This window comes from Paramormyrops kingsleyae, chromosome 5 (assembly GCF_048594095.1).
Source record: "Paramormyrops kingsleyae isolate MSU_618 chromosome 5, PKINGS_0.4, whole genome shotgun sequence".
NCBI lineage: Eukaryota > Metazoa > Chordata > Actinopteri > Osteoglossiformes > Mormyridae > Paramormyrops > Paramormyrops kingsleyae.
The window spans coordinates 5,140,641-5,165,010 of NC_132801.1; the positions used below are offsets into that span (position 1 = coordinate 5,140,641).

General features: G+C 45.5%; 2 protein-coding genes across 2 annotated transcripts; one reads left to right on the top strand and one right to left on the bottom strand.

Moving 5' to 3' along the window:
• Nucleotides 1-281: 281 nt before the first annotated feature.
• Nucleotides 282-11,641, bottom strand: cops3 (COP9 signalosome subunit 3). The gene is made up of 12 exons (XM_023844425.2): nucleotides 11,466-11,641; nucleotides 10,091-10,220; nucleotides 8,361-8,473; nucleotides 8,015-8,064; nucleotides 7,671-7,763; nucleotides 7,157-7,336; nucleotides 5,472-5,612; nucleotides 4,940-5,113; nucleotides 4,246-4,332; nucleotides 3,786-3,899; nucleotides 2,607-2,687; nucleotides 282-613 (listed from the first exon to the last, which is right to left on the bottom strand). The coding sequence occupies exons 1-12, from the start codon at nucleotides 11,518-11,520 to the stop codon at nucleotides 560-562; spliced, it is 1,272 nt and encodes a 423-aa protein (XP_023700193.1). The 5' UTR covers nucleotides 11,521-11,641; the 3' UTR covers nucleotides 282-559.
• A 422-nt stretch (nucleotides 11,642-12,063) lies between these two features.
• LOC111860595 (5'(3')-deoxyribonucleotidase, mitochondrial) lies at nucleotides 12,064-19,059 on the top strand. Its single transcript, XM_023844427.2, has 5 exons — nucleotides 12,064-12,902; nucleotides 13,717-13,817; nucleotides 14,405-14,465; nucleotides 14,733-14,847; nucleotides 15,362-19,059. The coding sequence occupies exons 1-5, from the start codon at nucleotides 12,627-12,629 to the stop codon at nucleotides 15,511-15,513; spliced, it is 705 nt and encodes a 234-aa protein (XP_023700195.1). The 5' UTR covers nucleotides 12,064-12,626; the 3' UTR covers nucleotides 15,514-19,059.
• The last annotated feature ends 5,311 nt before the right edge of the window (nucleotides 19,060-24,370 follow it).

A 24,370-nucleotide genomic window follows, 5' to 3' on the forward strand; every position in this document is an offset into this window, starting at 1 on the left:
TCTTGCACCCTCTGGTTCTCAGTCTGATTAATAAACATCTTTACACGCAAAACCACGGGCGACCCCTAGAGGCTCAAAGAAAATCTGTTCTGCCCTGGCAAAAGCATCTTCGTCATCTTTGGTAGGAGCAAATCTCCCTACTTCCGATGCTCTTGAGTTATTTTGGAAATTCTGTTTCACATACAGACCACTGTAGCGTTTTCATACTATTCCTCTTCACTGATTAGACACCTAGTAAGTGAAATATACCAACCAAAATAAGTGAAAAACATTTTCACCAGTTATTTTTGAACAAATAAGTCCAGTTTTTTTATTTTCGTATTTTATGGCAATGAGGCCTCCATCTGAACATTGATAAATAAAACACTGACAAACTTTGTTTAGTTTTCCTCGAGACATTGTGTGACTTTGTGTTTTCTTGAACAACGTCCAGGCTCAACAGAATTTCCCTCCTTTTAAAAACGGTCTTCTTACAAGAATCTGATCTGAGACTGCGTTTCCTCCAAAAAACCAAAGCAAAAAAAAAAAATGAAACGAAAATCAAACCAACGAAAAACCCTCAAGAGTAGCTTGATGTCTTGCTTCCGACGTCGTCCTCTTGCGATCCCATACTCTGCGATGGGAAACATGGGGTGGGAATTATGGTCTGTATCACTCAGGCTCTCAGCACAATGACAAAAACGACAACAGAATGAACAAACCAAAAGCATCATGGGACTGAACAAGAGAACAGGACAGGTAACGAGGGATGAGTGACAGTGTACAGCTAACTGAAACCAGGGGAGGCTACACTAGTAGGTGGTGTCCATAACCTTTGTCTGACTATCCCAGTGTTTCCCAGCCTGGTCCTCAGAGACCCACAGGTGGTCCACATTTTTGCTCCCTGCCAGACAGTCCACATTTTTGCTCCCTGATACCTCCCAAAACAAGGACTGTCTGTGGATCCCCAAGGACCAGACTGGAAAACACCCTAAAAAGCATCTATTATCCTTGAATAAGCCATATATATAAGATCTGAAAAAGGTTTAGATCAACAGATTTCGACTGGGAGACCTGCCATCCATTCACAGGTCTGTTATTCTTTTTCCTGGTCTCTGTCTTATACAGATGCTCCTCGATTTACAATGGTTCGACTTCACGACGGTGCGAGAGCGATGCACATTCAGCAGTCATCAGACTTCGAATTTCGATCTGTTCCCAGGCTGGCGATATCCCGAACGATATCTTCTACTGATACCGGGCGATGGCAGCGTCCGCGTGGTCATGTTTCCAATCTCTGTAGCCATCTTGGGTGTAAACATCTCATACAATGTTTAACAGCGTATCGTGTTGTGTTTTTTCTCTTTTTACCCAAATAAACAAGTATTCATTTAATCAGTATTCAACTACTGTTATTTATGTAGTTAAAATGATTTACTTGCTTATTCAGTGACAGTACTGGGAGTGTAACGGTACACGTATTCGTACCGAAAAGTTTAAGTACCTTAAGGTCTTTCGGTTCGGTACGCATATGTAGCTAATGCAGAACCTTTGTGTGTTTGCGCGTTTCCCCCGAGCGACATTCGGAAAGGGCCGGATGAAGCAGCGTCGCTACACAAGCGTGTATGTCCTAACGTGAAGCTGGACGTTGTTAATGTGAATACAAGTACAGCACAGGTATTTTTTAAATGCTGCACCATAACGGATATTTAATTTGTTTTACTCTGTTTTTTTGAGACAATATTTGTGTTGCACAGTTCTAATATGAAGCTGAAAGCTGCGAATGTGAATACAGTACAAATCAGGTACAGTTAATTTTCTAAATGTGCACCTTAATGGATATTTATTTTATTTTTATTTACTTGAGGGAATATTTATTCTGATTTACTTTCAAGTTAATTTGTTTATTAGTAGGTTGCATCAGTATTGACAGAATTTTCATTTAAGAAAACCAGCCATATTCTGTTCAGTAAACTACTGTTTAAGAAAGAAAAAAAAGAAGCATTTAGTTTTGTTTCTTTGACCCTGCTGTACCAAAGATGTACCGAACCGTGATTTCTGTGTACCTTTACACCCCAAATTCCTTACTTAATTTATCATGTATTTATTGCTATTTGTTTGTCTGTCAATCATATATGATATATATATCATATTCATACTCGGCTTACGACGAGCTGATCAGCGTGTAACCCCATCATACGCTGGACAGTACATGTGTATTATATATAATAATGTTAGCTTAGGTTTGCGGACATCACCTAGTAAATTACTGTAGAGTGACGCCCATTAGACTTGGGTTAATCAATCAAAATATTAACAGCCTCTACTCTTAGTCATGGTCTGCAAAAATAAAAATAATTTTAAAATCCTCTAAAAAGCAAAAGAGTTTAACTCTTAGAATATAAAAAAATAAGTGAATGGAGTTGCTTAGAAATGTGACTGATTTCTTAGAAGAGCACACACGTGCTAAGGATTTACATGTAGCCGTTCTATTCTGCTGTTTTCACTGAATTAAGTTCACCGTAAAGCTCTCCATTCAGGGGCTACGAGAGCATGATCACTCCCCAGGATTAGAAGCTGCCGCTTCTGCAGGATGAACCCCCAGCCACCTGGCTGGAACAGCTCACCTTCTGGACAAACTGCGGGTTTACAGTGATCTCCTGATCCATGGCTTTTAGCTTCTCATCCAGCTGTATACACTTCAGCATCTGTGTTCAGAGGGAGACGGGAAGGGAGGGAAACAGGGAGGAGGGAGGGAAGGAGACAGGGAGGGGGGCAGAAAGGGAGGGAAGCAGGGAGACAGGGAGGCAGACGAAGGAGGGAGGCAGGGTGTTTTGTTTTGATGAAGACCCATCCAAGCAGGAGAGGAAAAAAAACACACAGCAGACAAAGGGAAGAAAAATCTATCATTATGAATTATCCTATAACAAAGATTATTAACAGAGCGGCTGTTTCCAAGGAGATCTTAGGCACAAAGATATAACCCTTATATGTAAGGCTTATAATTCCTGAGGCCTGCCTGTGCTTCTCCCAAACATGACATCACTTCTTTTAGGGAGAAAACAAAACAAATGAGTATTTCTAATAGCCCAGCCTGCTAGCAATCGACATGCAAAACCTACACAGACACCATCTGAGCTGCAGGAGAGTCTGTGTCACGCATAATCTGTTAGCTGCTTTCAGGGGCGCTGCTAGAGATTTTGGGCCCCATGAAAGCATATCATATTAGGCCCCCCAGTCTAAACCAATCCAGTTATTTTCCTAATTTTTTAGGGCCCCTGTCGCTCAGGGGCCCTTGGAATCGTCCTAGCTTTCCTCCCCCTTACGGCGCCCCTGGCTGCTTCTATAGTCTGTCGTGGCCCTTAGGAAAACCAACTACATACACCCACCCAGACCACCCCCCCCCCCCCCATATGTGTATGTACTCATTCTGCTGCAGCTCTGACTAAGAGCTGAAGGACAAATTAGTAGCTACATCTTGGAATTCTGTAATATATTCCCCTCCCCGCCAATCACTTTTGGGCATTACACTCATGGCATCGCATTCCTGGTCCTATTCTAAAAACACAAACGAAAAGACAAAACCGGCATCACTCATTTTCAGTAAGAGAGATTCTCAGAGATAAGTTATGAATCAGGACCCAGGTCTAAAGCAGCAAACCAATCAGGACCCAGATCTGAAGCAGCAAACCAATCGGGACCCAAGTCTGAAGCAGCAAACCAATCGGGACCCAGAGGTTGGGTCAAATAACTACCAAATATATTTTTAGAAGATGTTCAAGACATTTATTTGCGAACAGGCTCACCTCTTGGTCAATTTTATGGAGCATCGCAGGGTTGTTGTATTTTTCTGGGTTGTCATGGAAGCAGACCATACCATCTTTCTGGTTTATACTGGCGTAGATCTCACCATCTTCAATCTAAAAAAAAAAGGGGGGGGGGTGGGAGGGAGAAACAGTGATAAACCATAAACCATAAAAACACTCAAGTTACTCCAGGACAGCTTACACTGTCCCCAAGTGCAAAGTGACAGAATTACCATTGAAGGGTTTCTGTTGGATATGAAGATTAGCTTTTCAGAAGATAAAAAATTATTATAATAAAGAAGCAGATCAGGGTGAACAAAAAGATAATTCTGATCTGCACAATCGCCATGGTATTTCCCTCATCCGTCATGCCAACCCAACAGGGTTACTGCGGAGACAGTCAGGCAACCGGGCCCAGTGCGGGTCGCGTCCCCCGGACCCGCGTCCCCCGGATGCTCACCATGTGCAGCACATACTCCTCCGCTTCCTGGGGGCCCGACAGCTGCACTCGACTCGCCATGTCTTGCAAGGATAGCGTTAAGAAGGTCTGTATGGGGGAGTCAACAAGTGACCGGTTACCTTGGGTTTGTTACCAAAATCACCAACCAAAGAGCAAGATGAGTATCTCTTGATATTTAAGGGATCAAACGAGTCTCTCAGCAAATCCAGACTGCCTGCAATCAGCAGAGATGCAATGCTAATCTGTTTAAAATCTATCCAGGATAATTAATATAATTATTATTATATTAATATTGTTAACAAGCATGTGATAGGATTTTACAGGTTCCTCTCAGAAAGCAGAGAAGGAAGTATGCTTAAAGTTAGTCAAAAATGAGCTAGAGATGTGTACTAAAGCGAGAGAGATGTGTACTAAAGCGAGAGAGATGTGTACTAAAGCCAGAGAAATGTGTACTAAAGCCAGAGAGATGAAACACACAGAAGCTGCACATGAGTTAGTCTGGACGAGCAAAGACCTGTACGCACGGCAGCACAAGATCACGAAACGTCTGTTTGACCCACTTGCGCACCTCAGCGAGCCCGCTGGAGAAATCCAGGCCAAAAGCACCGCAGGCAGGAGCCAGCGTGGCCACACACACACACACACACACACATCTCCCCCTCCCCCCCCACGCCGGACCCCAGGGGGCACTGACCTTGGTTAGCCTCTGGATGTTCTTTTTGTAGAGAGAGGAGACACACTGCTTGACCAGGCCAGCATTGCTGTCCCGTGTGAACGTCTCGCTGTGCTTGTTCACCAGGCTCCGCAGCTCCGTGGGGTTGTTAGTTCCGTACACCTGGGCCAGCTCATGGTAGGCGTTGCTGAGGGGCTGGGGGCACGGGGACGAGACCAAGCACAGTCACGGCGCAAATATGAGGGTGGGGTGATACCATAGTAAGCATTTCACATACATGAACCGTAGGGCCCAGCCAGGCAGCTAAGGATGTGGGCTTGGGCCTACAGATGGTTGTGGGGTCAAAGCCCAGGAGGAAGCTTGCAGATGTGCCCTTTAGATGGGCCTTTATTTATACTACCAATGCAGTGAAACACACAGGCGTGAACGTGTCAGTATGTTCAAGACAGGCTCCAAAACACCTATGAAAACTCAGAGTTCTGCCCATCGTGTTATACGGAGCCCATGGCCACAACTCTGCGGCCCCCAGCTCAGCCGCGTCCGGCCCACTCACCTTTATGAACCTGCCCACTATCTGCGAAGTGTACTTGGGCAGCTGCTGCACCTTCCCGTGCAGGATGAGAGAGACCAGGATGTACTTCTTGTAGGCTTCCAGCATGATGTGGCTGACCGCCATGGCAGGAGTGGTTATGGCCTGGGGGCAACAACTCAGACTGATGCCTTGTCCACACGTACACGGGTATATTTTAAAACGTACCTTTTTCTATACGTCTTGGGCTTTTGTCCACACGTAAACGGCGTCTCAGGTCACTGAAAACGGAGCTTTTGTAAAACTCCATCCAGGGTGAAGGTTTTAAGAAACTCCGTTTTCAGCGTCGACATGTAGACAGGGAAAACGGAGTTTTTGGCACGAAACGTCAGATTGTGCACCGTTGTCCACTTTCTTTAACGTCAGACTGACAATTAGGCTTCTGATTGGCTAACAGGGCAGTACGGTTAGAGTTATAATGCCACCTGTTGGTTTGGCATGCTCTTGGCAGTGCATTTTTGCGGTTTCATGTGGACGGAAATATTTTAGAAGACAATGTTCATGTGGACGGGGATTTTTTAAATTTTTTTTTTAATGGAGGAGGAAAAACACCGTTTTAAAATTTACCCGTGTACGTGTGGACAAGGCATGAGGAATGTACTTCAATGTCATATCTGCCTCAAAATCCCCCCTGCTGGTGGATAGGGGAAATGCGACAACATTTATGGTGGAATTGCTGACCGGTTTACCAGATGTTTCATTGCTTCTGTTTGTGACAGAGAATGCTAATCTCACCCAGCAATGCTGTGTATAGCCTAAATAAAAAGGTCACCCATAAATCGTGCAACTGCGTAACCCACTGTCCTCTCCATACATTACATTACACCTATTTACATTAATTCATGTCACATTTTTATACAAAGTGACATACAAACGAGGATCAGAGGGCAGGGTCCGGCGGTCCCTAGGCAGTGGGGGTTAAGGGCCTTGCTCAAGGGCCCAGAGGTGCCAACCACAGAATTTAAACCCGTCTGAAAGTGCACTAACTTCCAAAGCCACGCATCAGTGTATGCTGGAGAATTAAGCAACAGCTTTCAAACACAATATTGGGTTCATGTTCGTGTCAATAACAGTCAAAGTTTGGACACACCTGCTTTTAATGCATCTGTTTCTATTTTAGCTTTGCTGTTCACTTTACAGTATAAGGCCTTGATGCAGTGAACTATCAAATACTGCAACGACAAAGGAAAGTGCTCAGCATCTCAAGATTTTCCTCAAATTTCAGACCCTTCAAAACAGCCCCCTTTTGCTTTGATGACAGCATTGCAGACTCTTGGCATTCTTTCATCCAGCTCCCAGATGTAGCCCCCTGGAATGCTTCTCCAACAGTCCTGAAGGAAGCTCCACAAGGTCTGGGCACAAACTGGCTGCCTTGCTCTTACTCTTCAATTAAACTCACCCCAAACCAGCTGTATAAGGATTAGGTTGGGGGATTGTGGGGGGCAGGTTATCTGTCACAGCACTCAGTAGGTGTGTCCAGACTTCTGACTTATTTTGGAGACTCTCACAGGCCACAATAAAGGCTGTTGCCTTGAGGTCGGTATCCGAAGGCGTCTTACAAGCCAGAATCACGCCATCAGGGGGTAATCAGGGGGAGGCATTCTGCTGGGGTCCATCCCCGGCGATTCGGAGCGGAGAGGGAAGCGTACCTGCTCGTAAAAGTAGAGCGCTCGCTCGAAGTTCTTCAGGCCCGTGTAGATCATGCCGCCGTAGTAGTAGTAACACAGGAAGTGCTTGGTGTCGTAGGCTCCGTTCTCCTTGCAGATGTCCATCATGTCCACTTCCAAGAACGGCAGCGCCGGCTTGAAGCACTTCGCTAACAAGCACAGCTGCGGGGCGACAGCGAGTGGGCAGTCGTCACCTCGAGGGAGGGGCTAACCAGTGTTCCTTCTGAGCCCCTGCCTCTGCGAGTGTGTTTCTTTTGAAACAGCACCCAGTGTGGCTTAGATTAAAAAAAACAACACTTTCGAGTGTTAAGTCGCCACTAGGACCTTAAAGGGAATCGCTATGGTGCTTTTGGGGACCGCAGCCCACAACGTCCTTGGAGGTCAGAGAAGGACACATAAATGGGTTTTGGATACATGCACCAAGGTGAAGATCACGTCACCGCTGACGAGCCTCGGAAAGCGACAACATGCTGGGGGGGGGGGACGCTGGGCCTACCTGACACAGGTCTGCGTGAACTGAGGTAAGTTGGTTTGCATTCATCTGCATTTTGTCTACTGCCTGTCTGAGTATGCTGATCCCTCTCAAGGGCTGTGGACAGGAGGAAACAAGGACAGCTTCAGGACAAAGGCAGCCAGCGTCTGTTATTAACCAATAAATACCAGTCACAAGAACTGGGGGAGGGGCAAGGTGGGGCTGAACCTAAACAGCTGGACATGTGTTCAAAGCCCAGTGATCTCTTTGCTCACACAGACGACTCAAGAATACAGCAGCACACCCTGCGTAGAAAAAGGATGATCGAACAAACCAAAGAAAAAGTCAAAATAAATAGGCAGACTTGCCTGCTTACGTTCCACCAGGGCATTTGTCAGTTGATGGCAGAGGCCAGCGACTGGAGAGGAAAAAAATAAGTACGTTTAAACAATAATAAAAGAACAACAATAAAATACATTGTTTGGTAGCAAACCAAGCAGCATCTGCTTATTTTCTAAATCCCTCAGTTTAAATCTGTCCATGTCTGTCCTAAAAGCATGAACCAGGCTTTAATCCTATTGGTTGTTTTCCCCCTTACAGTCCAACCACAGCCGTCAGTCCCCCCCCCCCCCCCCGCTGCGTCTCCCTCTCAGGAGGGACAGGGTGCCTTGTGGTAAGGACCGGAATCGGGGGGCGCGACGCGCCGACACTCACAGGTATCCGTGGCATATCGGATGTGCTCTCCGTTGCAAGCGCCGATGAAGAGCTGCACTTGGGAGAATAACGTCTCGAAGTCGGGGATGTTGGGCATGGAGAACTTTACGAACCTGCAGGGGGGGACAGGAGGCGGGGATCACTGCCAGCGACCACATCCTCGGCATGCAGAACACGCCGCCCTGTGATTGGCCGCCTCGCAAGACACATTACACCCCTGTGACACACGCAGGGCGACCCCTATCAGCCAATCAGAATGAAGGAAGATGACAAATGACAGCTAGCTTAATCAAAAGGGTTGGGCCAGCCCTGGAGACACCACCGTTCCGAAATAAAATTACGCTTCATTTGCCCAAATATGAGTGCAAGTACACTTGAATGCTTCTCCTCACATATCCCATCATGGTCATTTACCCAGCACCCCGAAAACATTACAGAGGATTGACTAAGGGCCTTGCTCAAGGCCCAGCATAAATGTGACTATTCTACCAAGGCCAGGGCTCGAACCGACAACCTTCTGACCACGGGCAGATAGCTGAGCTGAGGATTAACCAACTGAGCCACACACAGCTAGATAACCGCGGACTGAGCATAAGGCTCACCTTCTGAGAGCTGTACAGTGCTTCAAAAGCACAGATGCATTTAATGCATCCATAACTAGCTGTTTTCTCGACTAACACGCAGAACCGCCAAAAGCAAAATGTCTGCCGACGATCACCAGTCTCGGCCAGAAGTTGTCGACGTCACATTGCGTAGGGCTGCATGATATCACATTAGGAGATGTTACATTTCCATGAGTAATACTGCAATACTTATATTAAAAAAAAGATTACATTTACCCGAAATAAACTATAGCCAAACAGACCCTGTTATTGTCTACGAATAATGTGTGTCAAATATGTCGGTGGTGTTGCTGGGAGTTGTGTAAACAGACACAAAGCAGTGGCAACAAATGCAATGGAATTATTGCGCATGCACACATTAAGATGACGATGCTGAAACAATATATCGTTCAGCCCTATTGCTGTGCTTTTAAACAGTCACCACTTATGGTCAACTATAATTGCAAGTGGCGGGAAACAGCAATCTCTGTATGCCACATACCGTATACTTCTCAATTTATTTGGCCTGACTGAACCACGGATTGAATAAACTGCAGAGCATATTAAAATCAAACCCATTCGCTGATAGTGATGCAGCTGGTTTGCAGTTAAGCATACAGACACATAAAAACATCGCTCATGGGAGTTTTACTCACACACAAATGCTCAGAGGGAACAATGACTGGTTATCTCTCTGAACCAATCAAATTGTAGAGGATATGGGTCCAAGCAACTGATGGAGGTGGGACCGACCAATCAGATGTCTTGGTGCTGCCTCCAGAAGTTGCTTGGACCCACGTCCTCTTCAGTTTGATTGGTTATCTTATTGGTCCTTCTGCCCTCAGAAAATTTTTGTGTAAGTAAAACTCCCACAAGTAAAGGTGAGAAGATCCAACATATCTGAATCCTAATTAAATCTTTGCATATTTTGAGACACTTCATTATCACAGTTTATTGTGATTCTTGGTGCAAAGTACAACAGCCCAATCCCAAAAAAACACTCAGAAAAGATCACAGACCAGTATCCCCAACACTGGCTGCAAACACAGACAGCGAAACGCCCCATGGTTGGTGTCCCGAGTGTGGCACCAGGGATAAACCCATCGGCCCAAGCATGGCAGCACTCACAGCACAGCCAGCACCCCCAGGGAGTGCTCCTGAACATCCAGGGCCCCCAGCACCGTGTCCAGGTGGGACAGGTTCTTCGCCAGCAGCTCACCGCTCTTGTTGATCAGCTCACAAAGCTGAGTCATCTGACCTGAGAGGAGAGGGAAACATTAAACCAGCGGATCTACAAGCCCGTGAATTTATACACTCTTCCCGGGCAGATCTGCCCCAAGGAAATACTGTACGTCAAGCAAAATGAGCTTTATTGTCATTGTCCATTTACAAGTATACAGTAACAGCAGATAACATTATCACAGGAACAGTGAGACATACACACGATAAGTGAGAGTAAAAGAGAAATTTGCGATTATTTAAACAGTGCAAAAACAAAGAATAGTGCAAGACAAGGTGGCTGGATTTAAGCCATATATATATATATACACACGTTCATGGTGCCCGAGTGTGTAATCAACGGTAATAATTAAAGTAACAGCAGAACGTGTCGGCATCGATCGATGCAGCTACCGCCGTAAAAGCGATACGCCAGCTGTCAGTGACGCTGGAGCACAGCAGTCAAACATCCCCATTCAGCGTCGTGAATGCTCCAAACAGATCTGACACTATTATTTTTAATTTCGTGCACAGCTAAAGAACAGTTATCGAGCCTTTTCGATCTTAAGAAAAATGTGCAAAAATCACCTTGCAGGCTAAAACATTACTTCAGCTTTTAAGGGACTGTGTTTATTTACAGATTATGTCAACACTTTAGATCCAGGACATGACATACCAGCTGTTACAAAATCACGAATAGCGAGGCTATTTGTCGGTCACATTATCATGATCTTACAGGGTTAAAATGCTTGATCATTTTAACAACCAAAAGTTATATTATATAAACTTAAAAATCACTCCGTCAGTATACATAGTATAATTAGGAAAATTGAATTATACATAGCGACACGAGACAGGGTGCAGGGTGGAAATTCTGTCAGGGCCTGCATGCATTTTGGGAGGAAGTGTAGCCGACGGAGAGATTGACAGGGCTAACAGCCAATAGGATTCGTCCGTGGTGAAATACAGCCAATAAGGAAAGAGATGAGTTGGGACTATCGCTCGACATTCTACTAGGCAATATTTTCCCGAGAAACACAAAAGTCTTGGTGACAATGACATTAACTGTTGCTTTTGGTACATCGACAAGCAAAGACTTCTGAGTCTTTAGCCTATTATCCTGGGTGTAAAATAAGGTCTTTTGCTGGCTAGATGCATATAAGAGGCGTGTTTACATGATCAAGCAAAAAAGCTAGCGCTGCATAGCGGGCAAGCCTCTGCTTCCAAATGGCTAGTTTGTTATTCCAGTAATTTAATTTATCAAAAAAACGCCCGGCGTCCATACCTTGAGCGGAGAGCTGTCGCACATTGTTCACGAATTGCTCCAGAGCTGAAGCCATTCTTTTTCCTGTGGCTGACCGCGGTGCTTTCTCGGTCCGATTTCATTCAAATGTCAGGAACGAGACCGGAGTGAGTGAGGGGCCCTGAGAGCCGCCACTGAGGGAGGAAACACCGCGAGATTTGCCTATAAGGCTCGCCGCCCGACGAGATTTTGCTGCATTACGTCATAGTCCCTAAAAGGGCGACGGCGGATTTCATGTAAACCTGCTGCTTCCATGTAATTGTGACCCAACATTTGTAAAAATATTATTAATGATACAGCAACTATATGTCTGTGGTTTACAATTTCACAACTAACTTACGTTACATGTGCGTTTTCTTTTTATCTAAAACTGACATCGGACTGATTAAAATCAAAAACAGTGGCGATTTTCAAAAAACAATGTCATTGACACATCTAGTGTGACTGTCCTGAACAATTCTGAATATGCTTCGGCACTCCTCATTTGAGTACGTCTGCGCAATTAACGCCTGCCCGCATCTTAACTTAAAAAACAAGGCCTACTCCTTTAAGGGAGTTCACCGCTGCAGGAACGACAACAGGGTACTACCGGGTTATCGCGTCTGCTGGGCATTTCCTCTACTCAGGGTGTGCGCTGCGGTGTAGATCCGTAGCCTTGCAGAGCACCGATGTATGGTTGATCGGCGGGGCATCGGGGCAGTTTTATTAAGAGGCGCTCCGCCCTAAGCCGACATTGCACCCGGTGTAAGCGACCCCAAATGGACTGGTGACCCCAAATGGCCATTGAACAGCGGCTGCTGGAGCGATGCACGTTAAATGTCCATATTAATTCAGCACACACACTGCAAAAAACGGCGTCAGATTATACACTCTGACTGCATGCTGCACCCACTCGGTGTAGCAAAGCAATATATTTATGATACGATACTGTATCTGACTGCCGTTATGTTGGGCATTTTTTTTAAATCAAATAAGTTTAGTTTGATAAATGAAACCCAGTCTTGTGAAAAATAAGCCAACACTGCAGCTATTGTTCACCGCTTACAAGTTCTGGTGGACTTTTGTGCAATCCTATCACTTTCTCCTGGTATGTTCATTTAACTCACGAACGGGTGCTTGAAAGTGGTTATACGGCAGCTTGTGATGTTTGCCCTGCCGAGGTTCCTGCGCTTCCTCCGGTCGAGAGGCTCGCCGGTTCCGCCCAGGTATTTCTCCGGCGCACATGGGACACCGAGCCGCCCCCCTTACACTAAGCGGCTTCGGGTTCTGGTGGACATGGACGGCGTAATTGCGGACTTTGAGGGTGGATTTCTGAAGAAATACCGTGCCAAGTACCCCAACGAGCCCTACATCAGCCTGGAGAATCGGAGAGGATTTTGGGTCTCGAACCAGTACGGGGAACTGAGAAGGGATCTCTGTGTAAGTACATTAATGTCGGTGTTCTGTCGAAATGAGCTACTTTGTCGAGTTATCCTACCGTAGTGCTAGCCCTAACCCTAAACCCCCAAAAACACTTATCCTAACCCTAACCCAAACCCCTAAAACCTAACCCTAATTCCAAGACGGTGGAACTGCACATGCGCAAAAAGGCTCGATAGTACGTCTCGATAGGTAGTTCAACTCGTCAGAACACCGGCTTTTCGGGTGGGTCTGTTCATATATCATGCAGTTTTGCTAGTGGTGGTCAAATCTCTGAAGTTCACTAATCTATATTAATGACCAGCTGTAATTATCCTTCTTGATTTAATATACTGTCGGATGATTAGGAGTTTGTATTTCGATCTTGATTCTGTCACTGTACGTGCCAGTGGTCTCCGTAATTCTTGCCATCACCGTATTTTATTCCTCAACTACGATTTGGAATGTGCTGAAAAATAACTGCTTTAGAGTGAGGTTTTCTTTGTTTGTTTGTTTATCTATTTTGATCCACTGACTCTGATTTGCCTCTGTACAAGCGCTAGATATGCTAGTGAAGGAGGTCCTGAATAACCTTTTCGTTATTGATCTAGAGATCTGCTGGAGACCAATACCAGGTTTTCCATTAGGACTGGATTTTAATGCATTAGGCTAGGGTGCAGAAAAGTTAAGCTTGATTTTTTTTCTCTCATTCAGTCTAAAAGGTCAGATCTGCAGGTGGACTCCAGACTTTGTACTTGAAATCAGGCAACGCCCGGTTTGTGCTTACAGCTGACCCACCTCAGTATGTGACGGTGACTTTATGTTGACTGTATAGGAGAAGGCCATCAGCATTTGGGAATCAAAGAACTTCTTCATAGACTTGGAGCCTCTTCCAGGAAGTGTGGCTGCATTGAAGGAGATGTCCAGCATGGAAAAGTATGTCTGTCTGAATAAACGCAGAGGCTTAGATGTAGCTCCAGATGCTTCCCTGCACGCAGTGAGGTTTGCATGATCTCCTGTGACTGCTGCATCAGTATAATCCAGAATCCTTTGCTGAGGAGAAATTTAAATTCACAGCTGCATGGCCAGCTTTCATTGGTTAGTTCACTGCAGCACCCACCCCTCTCCACGATTGTCCTCTGAGTATGCTGTATAAAGCCCAGTGTGCAGAAGAGCTTACTGTGCAACTCACTAATGTCAAGTCAGGTGGGTGTTCTCCACTCCAAATCTGATTTTATGCTGTTAATATCCACTACACCCCATGCGTTATTCATTAGTAACGCTTTGTTGAAAGCAGATCTCAAACCTTGTGTGTATTTTCATTGAAAGATATTAACTCAAGGGTCCAACAGCAGACCCCATTTTGGGATTCGCTCTGTGAAATTCGTTTAGATGGTATATATACCCAGTAGCCAATGGCAAAACAGTGTGTTAATCTGTTCGAATGCAGGGTCCTTTTGTTTTTAATGTCGATCAGAGTTGTGAATGCCAATCTTATAGTTCATCCTCTGTTGTCTCTGCAGTACAGATGTCTTCATTTGCACTAGCCCAATAAAGCAATACAGCTTCTGCCCATTTGAGAAGGTACAGCCAAACTCGTCTATTTTAATACTGATTGACAAGGTTCAAAGTCCACGGTTGGTGGGATTATGGTGCACAGTCCATCACCGACTGAATTCCTATTGGTTACTTGATTCCCATTGTTTTAAACCAGTCAGTGATTACAGGCACATGGTCCCACCCACTTTGAAGACTTCCTTTCTGCAGTTGCTCAGTATTGGCTCTATGCAAGATGTTTGCTTAGTCTCTGAGAAGTTTGTCAGATGATACCTGGTCCCCCCCCCCCCCCAGTATGCCTGGATAGAGAAACATCTTGGCTGGGAGTTTGTGGAGCAGACCATACTGACCAGGGACAAGACGTTGGTGTCCGGGGACCTGCTCATCGACGATAAGCCAGACATTCTTGGTGAGCCTGCATGTGGATCATTACACACAACGGGCACTGATTTGTCAGAAGTTAAATTACACATTACGTAATTACATAGTCTCTAGTTAACTCATCTATTCACTACAGCCCACGGGAGTTTTAAATTACACAAAAATGTTCTGAGGGCAGAAGGAGAATGATTGGTTCAGAGAGATTACCAATCAGATTGTAGAGGAGGTCGATTCAAGTAAATAGAGGAGGTGGGATCAACCAATCAAATGTCTTGGTCCCACCTCCTCTGGTTGTTTAGACCCACCTCCTCTACAATCTGATCTCTCTGAACCAATCATTTTTCCTTCTGCCCTCAGAACATTTTTGTGTAAAACTCCCACAAGCCAAAAAGAATGTCCATATCTAATATCTGTTCAATTGGAATCGTGATCAGAAATAAAAGACTTAAATAATATACTATGGAAGTTGATGATGATCATCATGTGATTCTCAGCGTCAGAAGATGATTGGATTGACAATGTTTTTTGTTTCTTTCCTGAAGGCGTTGAACCCAACCCCACCTGGGAGCATGTTCTTTTCACTGCCTGCCACAACAAGGACCTGCCCCCTTGCCCCTCCCGCCGTCGCCTGCTCTCCTGGTATGATGACTGGCGTGCCATCCTGGAGAGCAAGCATAGCTGCTCACCATCATAACCTCCTCATGGGCCAGAGACACATCCATTTATAAAAAGCATTGATCACAAGTCGGCAAGGATATAGAGAGATCATTGTTGGTTCTAGTCCCAAATCCTACCTGCTTGGATGCAGGTTTGTAACCTTGGATTACAGTTGTAGTATTTTAAAGAAATGTGGAATTCCAGAATGCAAACCTCCACTGCCAAGTCCTGTTGACAACAAAACAAAAAAAATGCACGAGCTAACGTGGGATTGGAGCTTCATTTGAGTTCTGAGTATTTCAGTCTGGCCTCTAGCACTCAGAGTTGTTTGTTATCTTTCGGCATAATCGGCAGTTAAGCTGTGGTGTGACCTGGGCAGACGTTGGCTGGAGATGTTTTACACAGCAGCCCTGTATTGAGCATTATCTTAGCGAAAAGTCCACTGTAAGCCCCTTCTTCATGTGCTGCGCTGCTGAGGTCGAGTGGCATTTGGTTACTTCCATGCTTGATCCCTCCTCGTCCCTGTTGGAAGAACAGGGTTGTTCCAGTTGGACTTCTGCTTGTCGTGGATGCAAGGCTGGTAATCTGAGTTTTTTTCAGTAGGCACACAAAACGGATTTGGACACCCCCACCACAAGGTCTGTGTTGAAGGTCACACACCGTCAAGTGTGACCTTGTAGGGCATTCTGATGGGCGGTTTAGTAGAACTTTTTGTTCTGTTTTAGTTTAACCTAACTCAAACGCAAGAAAACAAAAGCCCCATCTGAGATGGCATTTCGATAGCTGGCAATAGTGATGATTCTGAAATGAAATGGACTCTCTGCCTTCAGGTATCCTCAGACTGAGTCTGGCTTTAAAAGATACTTAAGCACCTGAGCTGCAGCTTTGGGTGGGGCAGCTCCTTTACTGAAGCCGGTTACAGCTCAGGTCACATGAAACATCAGCGCCCTCTTCAGGCTCGGAGGACCGTGGTTTGGGCATACCTGCTCGCATGAGATCTCCCTTCTCAGAAACATCACGTCTACTAATAACGTAGGACGCACAATGAGGTCACGCTAGTGATTCCAATTATGCAGGTAACATGGAAGAAATTGGCACATTCTGTACCTTCCCAAGGACTGGAGTTTAAAATGGAGCCTATTTGTCTTGTGTAGTGTCATCTGTACTGATGCATGCTAGATGTGGAGGTCACCTGACCCACATCCGGAGAATCCTAGCAGGGTTGGTTTCATACACATCCCTGATTGCCTCTTTCCAGGGGATCACTGTCGTTTATTTGTGATGTGAACATCTAGTGATACAACCTGAAAACAATCGTTGGACCTTTTTGGCAAAAAGGTTTGGTAAGTGTCGCTGATTCTCACGACGATGCTGCTCTGGAGTAATCAGTCTGTAAAACAAGGGTGATTCTTTGCTTATTCTGCCCCACACGTGTTCATTCGATCTGAACATACCCATTTATTATCACAATATTACCCCCACATTCACAATGTGTTAAGTGAACTCTCCCCCCCCCCCATCATCCTTGATCTGAGGTGTGAGTAGTGGGTATGGTGAAAGGGTTAGTGGGCATGGTGAAATGAGAGTGGGTGGAGTGAGAGGGTAGTGGGCGTGGTGAAATGAAAGTAGGCGGGGTGAAATGTTAGTGGGTGGGGTGAAATTATAGTGGGTGTGGTGAAAGGCTAGTGGGCGTGGTGAAATTATAGTTGGCGGAGTGTTAAGTTAGTGGGCGTGGTTAAATGATAGTGGGCGGGGTGTAAAGTTAGTGGGCGTGATGAAATGATAGTGGGCGGAGTGAAAGGTTACTGGGCAGGTGAAATGACAGTGGGCGGAGTCTAAAGTTAGCGTGGTGAACTGTTAGTGGGCGGAGTGTAAGGTAAATGGGCGTGGTGAAATGATAGTGGGCGGAGCGAAAGGTTACTGGGCATGGTGAAATGTTAGTGGGTTTGGTGACAGGTTAGTGGGTGTCAAAAGCTGGGTGTGTCAACAGGAAGAAATAGGTGGAACCAAACGCGTAATTTCCAGTTTCTGGAAGTATAGCAGCAAGTGTAAAAAAGAATAGAAAATGTCTCACACTATATGAACAAATATGAAACAGGCATTTAATTATAAATATCTGTTAATTACAGTTATTGCTTGTATAGCAGGTAAATTTATGTTCTCAAATATCATTTATTCACAGCGTTTTCGGTCGAAGAAATAACTGTTTGGCACGCCGGCTCTATCGCACACGTCTCCTTTCGACTTGCCCACCACTCCAGCCTGCAGACACTTGTCTGATCTTGCTGAGAAGGAAATTTACATTTCAGACCACAAGGGGGAGCCGAAATAAAACTTCTACAGCTCAAGGGAGATAACGGCCCCACGGGTTTAGCTAAAAACGTAACTACCCCTAATAGTGGATCAGGAATTTCCATAATAGTTTTATTCATTTTAATTGTTAATTAAAGTTACTTACAGTTTGAAAGGTTTTTTACTGCATGAATTTAAGTTTTTAAATATATTTTTAACAAGCCCCAATTTTTTGCGCCAGCGTTGTGTTATGGCACGAGAGTCGGAACGTAAACGCACAGAAACCGCGATTTACCCTCAGGATTATTTTTTACCCGGCACACTGCCGTAGAGTCTTTCATTTTTATGCAGTTCAAATATGTTTCCCGATGTAGCTGTGTCAGCTGATTCGGTAGAGCGGTAAAATGATAATGTTTTTTGTCTTAGTTTTAAGAGCATCATATTAGTAGTTTATAACAAAACTTTTCTTTTTACAATATATATATACATGGATTTTTACTGTTTGTGCGCGCAATCTATAAAACAGTACATACCCCAAGCTTTCGAGCCACTCCTCCTCGAGGGCGTGGTTCGTCAGACTCATCCCTGACTCGGGACCGCGCCTTGCTCCGATAACCACTGGAGTGACCGAGAGGGGGCGTATCAGCCGGGGTTTAAATACAACGCGTGTACAATATGTTAAAAGTCTAATGCATATTTTAACGGTGCTAAGTGGCCTGTCACTAAATATAGGGATTTATTTTTTAATCCTTAAAAACAGTGCAAGGTACTGTGTACGCAACATCGTGCATGTAGTCAGATTTTAAAATAACACTGTATAATGAACGAGAAATTGCAAAGAACAAGCTCATGCATAAACGACGCATACCTCATAATGTTCTGTATCTGTACAATATTCTCACGCGTGTTTAGGACACATGCCTTATGTTTTACACATTTTATCACCAGTTAATCCGTTAATCGATCGGAATGTGTTTTGTCGTTTTATCTTGCTTTGTTTTGTTTTTGCGGGACGGAAACTGTCACCAGCGCGGTAGCTTCTTTCGCTTCAGTACGATGGTTTTTGGCCCTAACAGGAGGTGCCCTTGTTTTGTCCACAAATGTTTTTTTCTGGTGCTTGCCGTACAAGAACAGCACAATGTGTAGTTAAAAAGGAAGAACTACCTGTGGAAAGATGTAATAAAACTATCTGCACAAACATTTCATGATATTAATTTTGTCGACCGACTCGAATGTTCGGGCTGGTGTAGATTCCGGGAACTCAGGATTTTATAAAGACTCATCAAAGTCAGTTAATTCCCTAGTCTTCCTTTGTGATCCTCTGTTGCTTTCATCCTAGCATGTGCTCGAATGTGTTTGTATGCATGCATAGGTGTCAGGTCTTACGGTCTTTAACCCATTTGCCGTCTCGCGGTCGTTGTATCGTGGGGACTACCCCACCCCGGCAAGTTTAAGAGACCCCACTTTTTTGACGACCTACTGTTTTCACCACATTTAACAGGCTTTCAACCGCCCGTCTCACTCCAGGACCTGGAAGATTTCGACTAAATAATTGCACATTCATTCTCTTTGTCATCTTATAATATTTTTGGCAGCTTTGGTTTGTTTATTCCGTTCGATTTTTTCTGATTTCCCGACCTCCGACAACTTTCCTTTTCTTGCCACGCGATGGCAGTATGCTGCCATGACGGCATACAAGGCCCTCGCGCTCTGTTTTAGTGTGTTTACAGCAAACCAGGCATCAAGTACGCATACATTGCACACATTAAAAGTAAACTGAATTTTAGTATATACGAAATATTGTATAAGAAATATAAATGTTGTTATATTTATCACTCATCACTAGTAAATTGCAGCCTCATAAAAATGCTTCCTAATTCCCAGGAATTCCTGATGGGCTCAGACAGTGAAGTTGGTCTCTTCATGGCCTGCAGCCCCAGCTGCACTTTACCAGGCTGTTTACCAGGGTCAGCAGAACATTTTATAATCAGCATTCACAACGGTGCCCCCTACAGGCAGACTCCTGCAGGTGACCAAAGTGGAGTCAGTACAGGAGATGCCGGTCCCCATGGTGACCCCCATGGCCTCATGCTGTGCCCCCCCCCCCCCACCGGCTCCTCACACGCGAGGCTCTGTGTCCGACCCAGCATACTGACCCCATGCTACAGGAAGCGGGACAGAAATAGCGACTCTGGACATTCAGCCGTGCCTCGTCCCTTGGGGCGTGGGGACTGACGCACACGGCGGCCGCCCCAGAGTCCCGGCGGGCCTATGGGACACCCCGAATGGGCCCCCAACGGCACGGGGACAGACGGAAGCAGCCAATCGGGATTCGTCTGCTTATATTCCCACAGATGGGACTCGCAGTCTCATGCGACGCACTGACAGCGCTGCCGCTGGCTATTTGGGGGGGGGGCGGTGGCTGAAGGCCCCAACGAAAGTAACACCCCCACCTGCCCGCTGTCAGGGAAGATTTTAATGAGTATAGTAGCTTTCAGTCAAGCGAGACTCGCCTTTCTGGTGAGGAACAGGACCATACATCTTCCCAGTGCTGGAGTGGCCAATCTCCTTCCTTCCTTCCTACCAACCTACCTGAGACCCTTGTTCCTTATCAGAGACATCAGCTGGCAGTCACATGACCCGATAAGTATCCCGGTCCAGGTTCTGGTCTGTCTCACAGGGACGAGCTTGAGGTCCGTTTCTCTGCCTGGTCACTCGTTGACGTGGCATTACTATGGGACACCAGGAGAGTGGAGCTGCTTGTATAGCGGCTCCTACACACAGGGTCGGCTGTCGGGCGTGTGAGGCGCTGCCACAGCCAGGCCAGGCCTGCAGGTTCCTCCGCTCATTCTCAGCCCTCACTTATGAGCTGCCCTGCACTTTCCTGTTAAGTAAAATCTAATCAGCTTGTTTTTTTGTCATTTACTCGCTAAATAAAAACCCAGGGGATCGTCCAGGTGCCTTTACCCCAGAAGCTCGATATGTACTATTTAACACATATTTTACATTGATTGTTCGATAGCTAAATAATTTCAGATTTAGTGCCTCATACAAAGGCTCAACAGAAAGTCTTCTTGCGGGATCTGAAGGAGCAGCTCCTCCTTCACACCCCCCCCCCCCCACACTCCAGATGGATGAAAACTTCTCAGCACCATTAGTTGCTCCATCCAACCTGAACTGGAAAAACCATTGAATCATATCAATTTATATGAAAAATAAATACTGAGTGTTTGTCTTATTGACACTCCTGACAGGCTGGTGTTTTGTGATGTAGAGTAAGGTGTAATACCGCCCCCCCTGTCCTCTGACGGGGCTGTCCCTGAGGGAGTGGGCATGGGGGTATGAGTTCCAGGGTTCCGGGTTAGAATCCCGGACACGCCCTCCTTATGTGTGGGCCGGGATACTGTGTTTGGAAGATCACTAGTTCGAATCCCAGAGACAGTTCATCGTTGGGACCTTGAGCAAGACTCTGTACCCTCCACTGCTCCCGGGACTGTGTGTCCCACCCACATGATGTAACACATCATGATGTAACACATCATGTGACTCATCAGACCAGGCCACCGTCTTCCATTGCTCCATGGTCCAGTTCTGACGCTCACATGCCCATTGTAGACACTTTCAGCAGTGGACAGGGGTCAGCATGGGCAGTCTGACCAGTCTGTGGCTATGCAGCCCCACACGCAGCAAACTGTGATGCACTGTGTTCTGACACCTTCCTATCACAGCCAGCATTAACTCTTTCAGCAGTTTGTGCTGCAGTAGCTCTACTGCGGGGTCAGACCAGACAGGCCAGCATTGGCTCCACACACACATCAGTGAGCCGGGTCACCAGTTGGCCATCTTTGAATCACTTCTGCTGGGTACTGACCACTGCATACTGGGAACACCACACAACACCTGCCATTTTGGAGATGATGACCCAGTCGTCTAGCCATCACAATTTGGCGCTTGTGAAATTGGCTCAGATCCTTGCACTTGTGCATTTTTTCCAGCTTCCAAGCACATTAACTTCAAGATCTGCCTAATATATAATGGCACCATTAACAGGTGCCATTGCAATGAGACAAGCAATGTTATTCACTTCACCTGTCAGTGGTTTTAATGTTTTGCTTCATTATTAGTACAAGTACAATTACAATAGACACGTTGCAGGGTTTGGGAGGAGCGGTGTGAGGCTTAGGGGAGCAGACAGGCTCCTCCCTGCGCAACAGGTCATGAAATGCATATAAATATATTCTCCCACATAAATGCATCTCCTTTGCATATTCATGAGCTGAATGGCCACAACCCTGTCCCTTATTACTCATTAATCCCTGGCTGCCCACACAAGCGATGGCTTCATGACCAAATGACTCAGCGGAATTTGATTTTCATCCTGGGCTTCAGCCAGGAGCGGAGTGAGATAGGAACATGAGGAAATGCTTTTTAATGCCAAATGTTTGGCCCATTCATTTCCATCTAATGTGTCCCAGCTCTGCCTCCCAGTGGGACAAGGGTCTAGTGCTGGCACCAGTGAGAATTTTACCGAAAGCGTCCAGGTACCGTGTCTGCCAGCTCTGCAGCTCAGGGGTCCCCAGGACTGCGATCGTAACCGTGTAGGAAACAGCGCCTCCTTCTGGTGCGGGGATGCCATTGTGGCATGAACTAAATATGGAGGTTGTTGAGTTTTTCAGGACTGATTCAGGGAATTTCAAGCCCCCTGCAGGTGATTGGCAGTGTTGGCATTACTGGAAAAGGAGGGGCATCGCGGGTGAAGGGTGGGGGGGCGTGCACGTCCCGGGGGAAGGAGGTGATTTGGGTGACGATAATGTTAGTGCTTCGCAAACACTCCTGAACTGCAGTCAATCTTTGGTCTGTCAGACAGGGGTGGGGACGACGTCCACAGTCTCTCCGTCAGCACGGGTGAGGCCCTGGGAGACTCATTCCCACTGACGCCACGGGGAATTGCTGGATCTGGCCTCGGAGGTGAGCTCACCGGAGGAGCGCATCATCATTCTCAGAAGCTTTATCCATGCGATGAGGCTGGTGGAAATTTTGGTTGGCAGAGCTAGAGAAGACACCATGACAATAGACAGCGAACAGTTAGGAGGTAGCACAGACAGAGCATAGATACAAGACTCAAGATACACAACAGAGAGGAGAAAATGCAAATAATGCGATAAATACAGCAGTTTGTGCAAGTTTAATCAGTGCAATGCTGAAAGTTGACACAGGAGCAATACAAAGAACCTGCATCCATACATATAGAGTGTAACGCGCATCACATGCGATGTGCTTTTATAATGTGCTGTTATAATGTACTATTATAACAAGCATCACATTTAATATGCTATTATAACGTGCTATTATAACACGCATCACACGCAATATGCTAATATGACGTGCTACTATAATGCGCTATTATAACACGCATCACACGCAATATGCTATTATGACGTGCTACTATAATGCGCTATTATAACACGCATCACACGCAATATGCTATTATGACGTGCTACTATAATGCGCTATTATAACACGCATCACACGCAATATGCTATTATGACGTGCTACTATAATGCGCCATTATAACACGCATCACACGCAATATGCTAATATGACGTGCTACTATAATGCGCTATTATAACACGCATCACACGCTATATGTTATTATGACGTGCTACTATAATGCGCTATTATAACACGCATCACACGCAATATGCTATTATGACGTGCTACTATAATGCGCTATTATAACACGCATCACACGCAATATGCTATTATGACGTGCTACTATAATGCGCTATTATAACACGCATCACACGCAATATGCTATTATGACGTGCTACTATAATGCGCTATTATAACACGCATCACACGCAATATGCTAATATGACGTGCTACTATAATGCGCTATTATAACACGCATCACACGCAATATGTTAATATGACGTGCTACTATAATGCGCTATTATAACACGCATCACACGCTATATGTTATTATGACGTGCTACTATAATGCCCTATTATAACACGCATCACACGCAATATGCTACTATGACGTGCTACTATAATGCGCTATTATAACACGCATCACACGCAATATGCTATTATGACGTGCTACTATAATGCGCTATTATAACACGCATCACACGCAATATGCTATTATGACGTGCTACTATAATGCGCTATTATAACACGCATCACACGCAATATGCTATTATGACGTGCTACTATAATGCGCTATTATAACACGCATCACACGCAATATGCTATTATGACGTGCTACTATAATGCACTATTATAACACGCATCACACGCAATGTACTATTATAACCGGCTATAGCAAAGTGCAAATAAATCACCAGGGGTCTGTGCTGATGAGAATGTAAACATTGAAGAGGACCAAATGTTGCATTGTTGCTCGATTACAGGCAGGGAGGCCAGTTTGGGAGCGTATCAGCACTCAGGAAGCTCCAAAGCATCATGGGGTCTGAGTGGATCCTGCACTGTGGCTCAAGATTTACATACGGGAACCTCAACGGGGGCATAGAACATGCAGGCAGGGAAGGGTCACAGGTACCCCTCAAACCCCCATCTTGTGACAGAAGAGGAACATG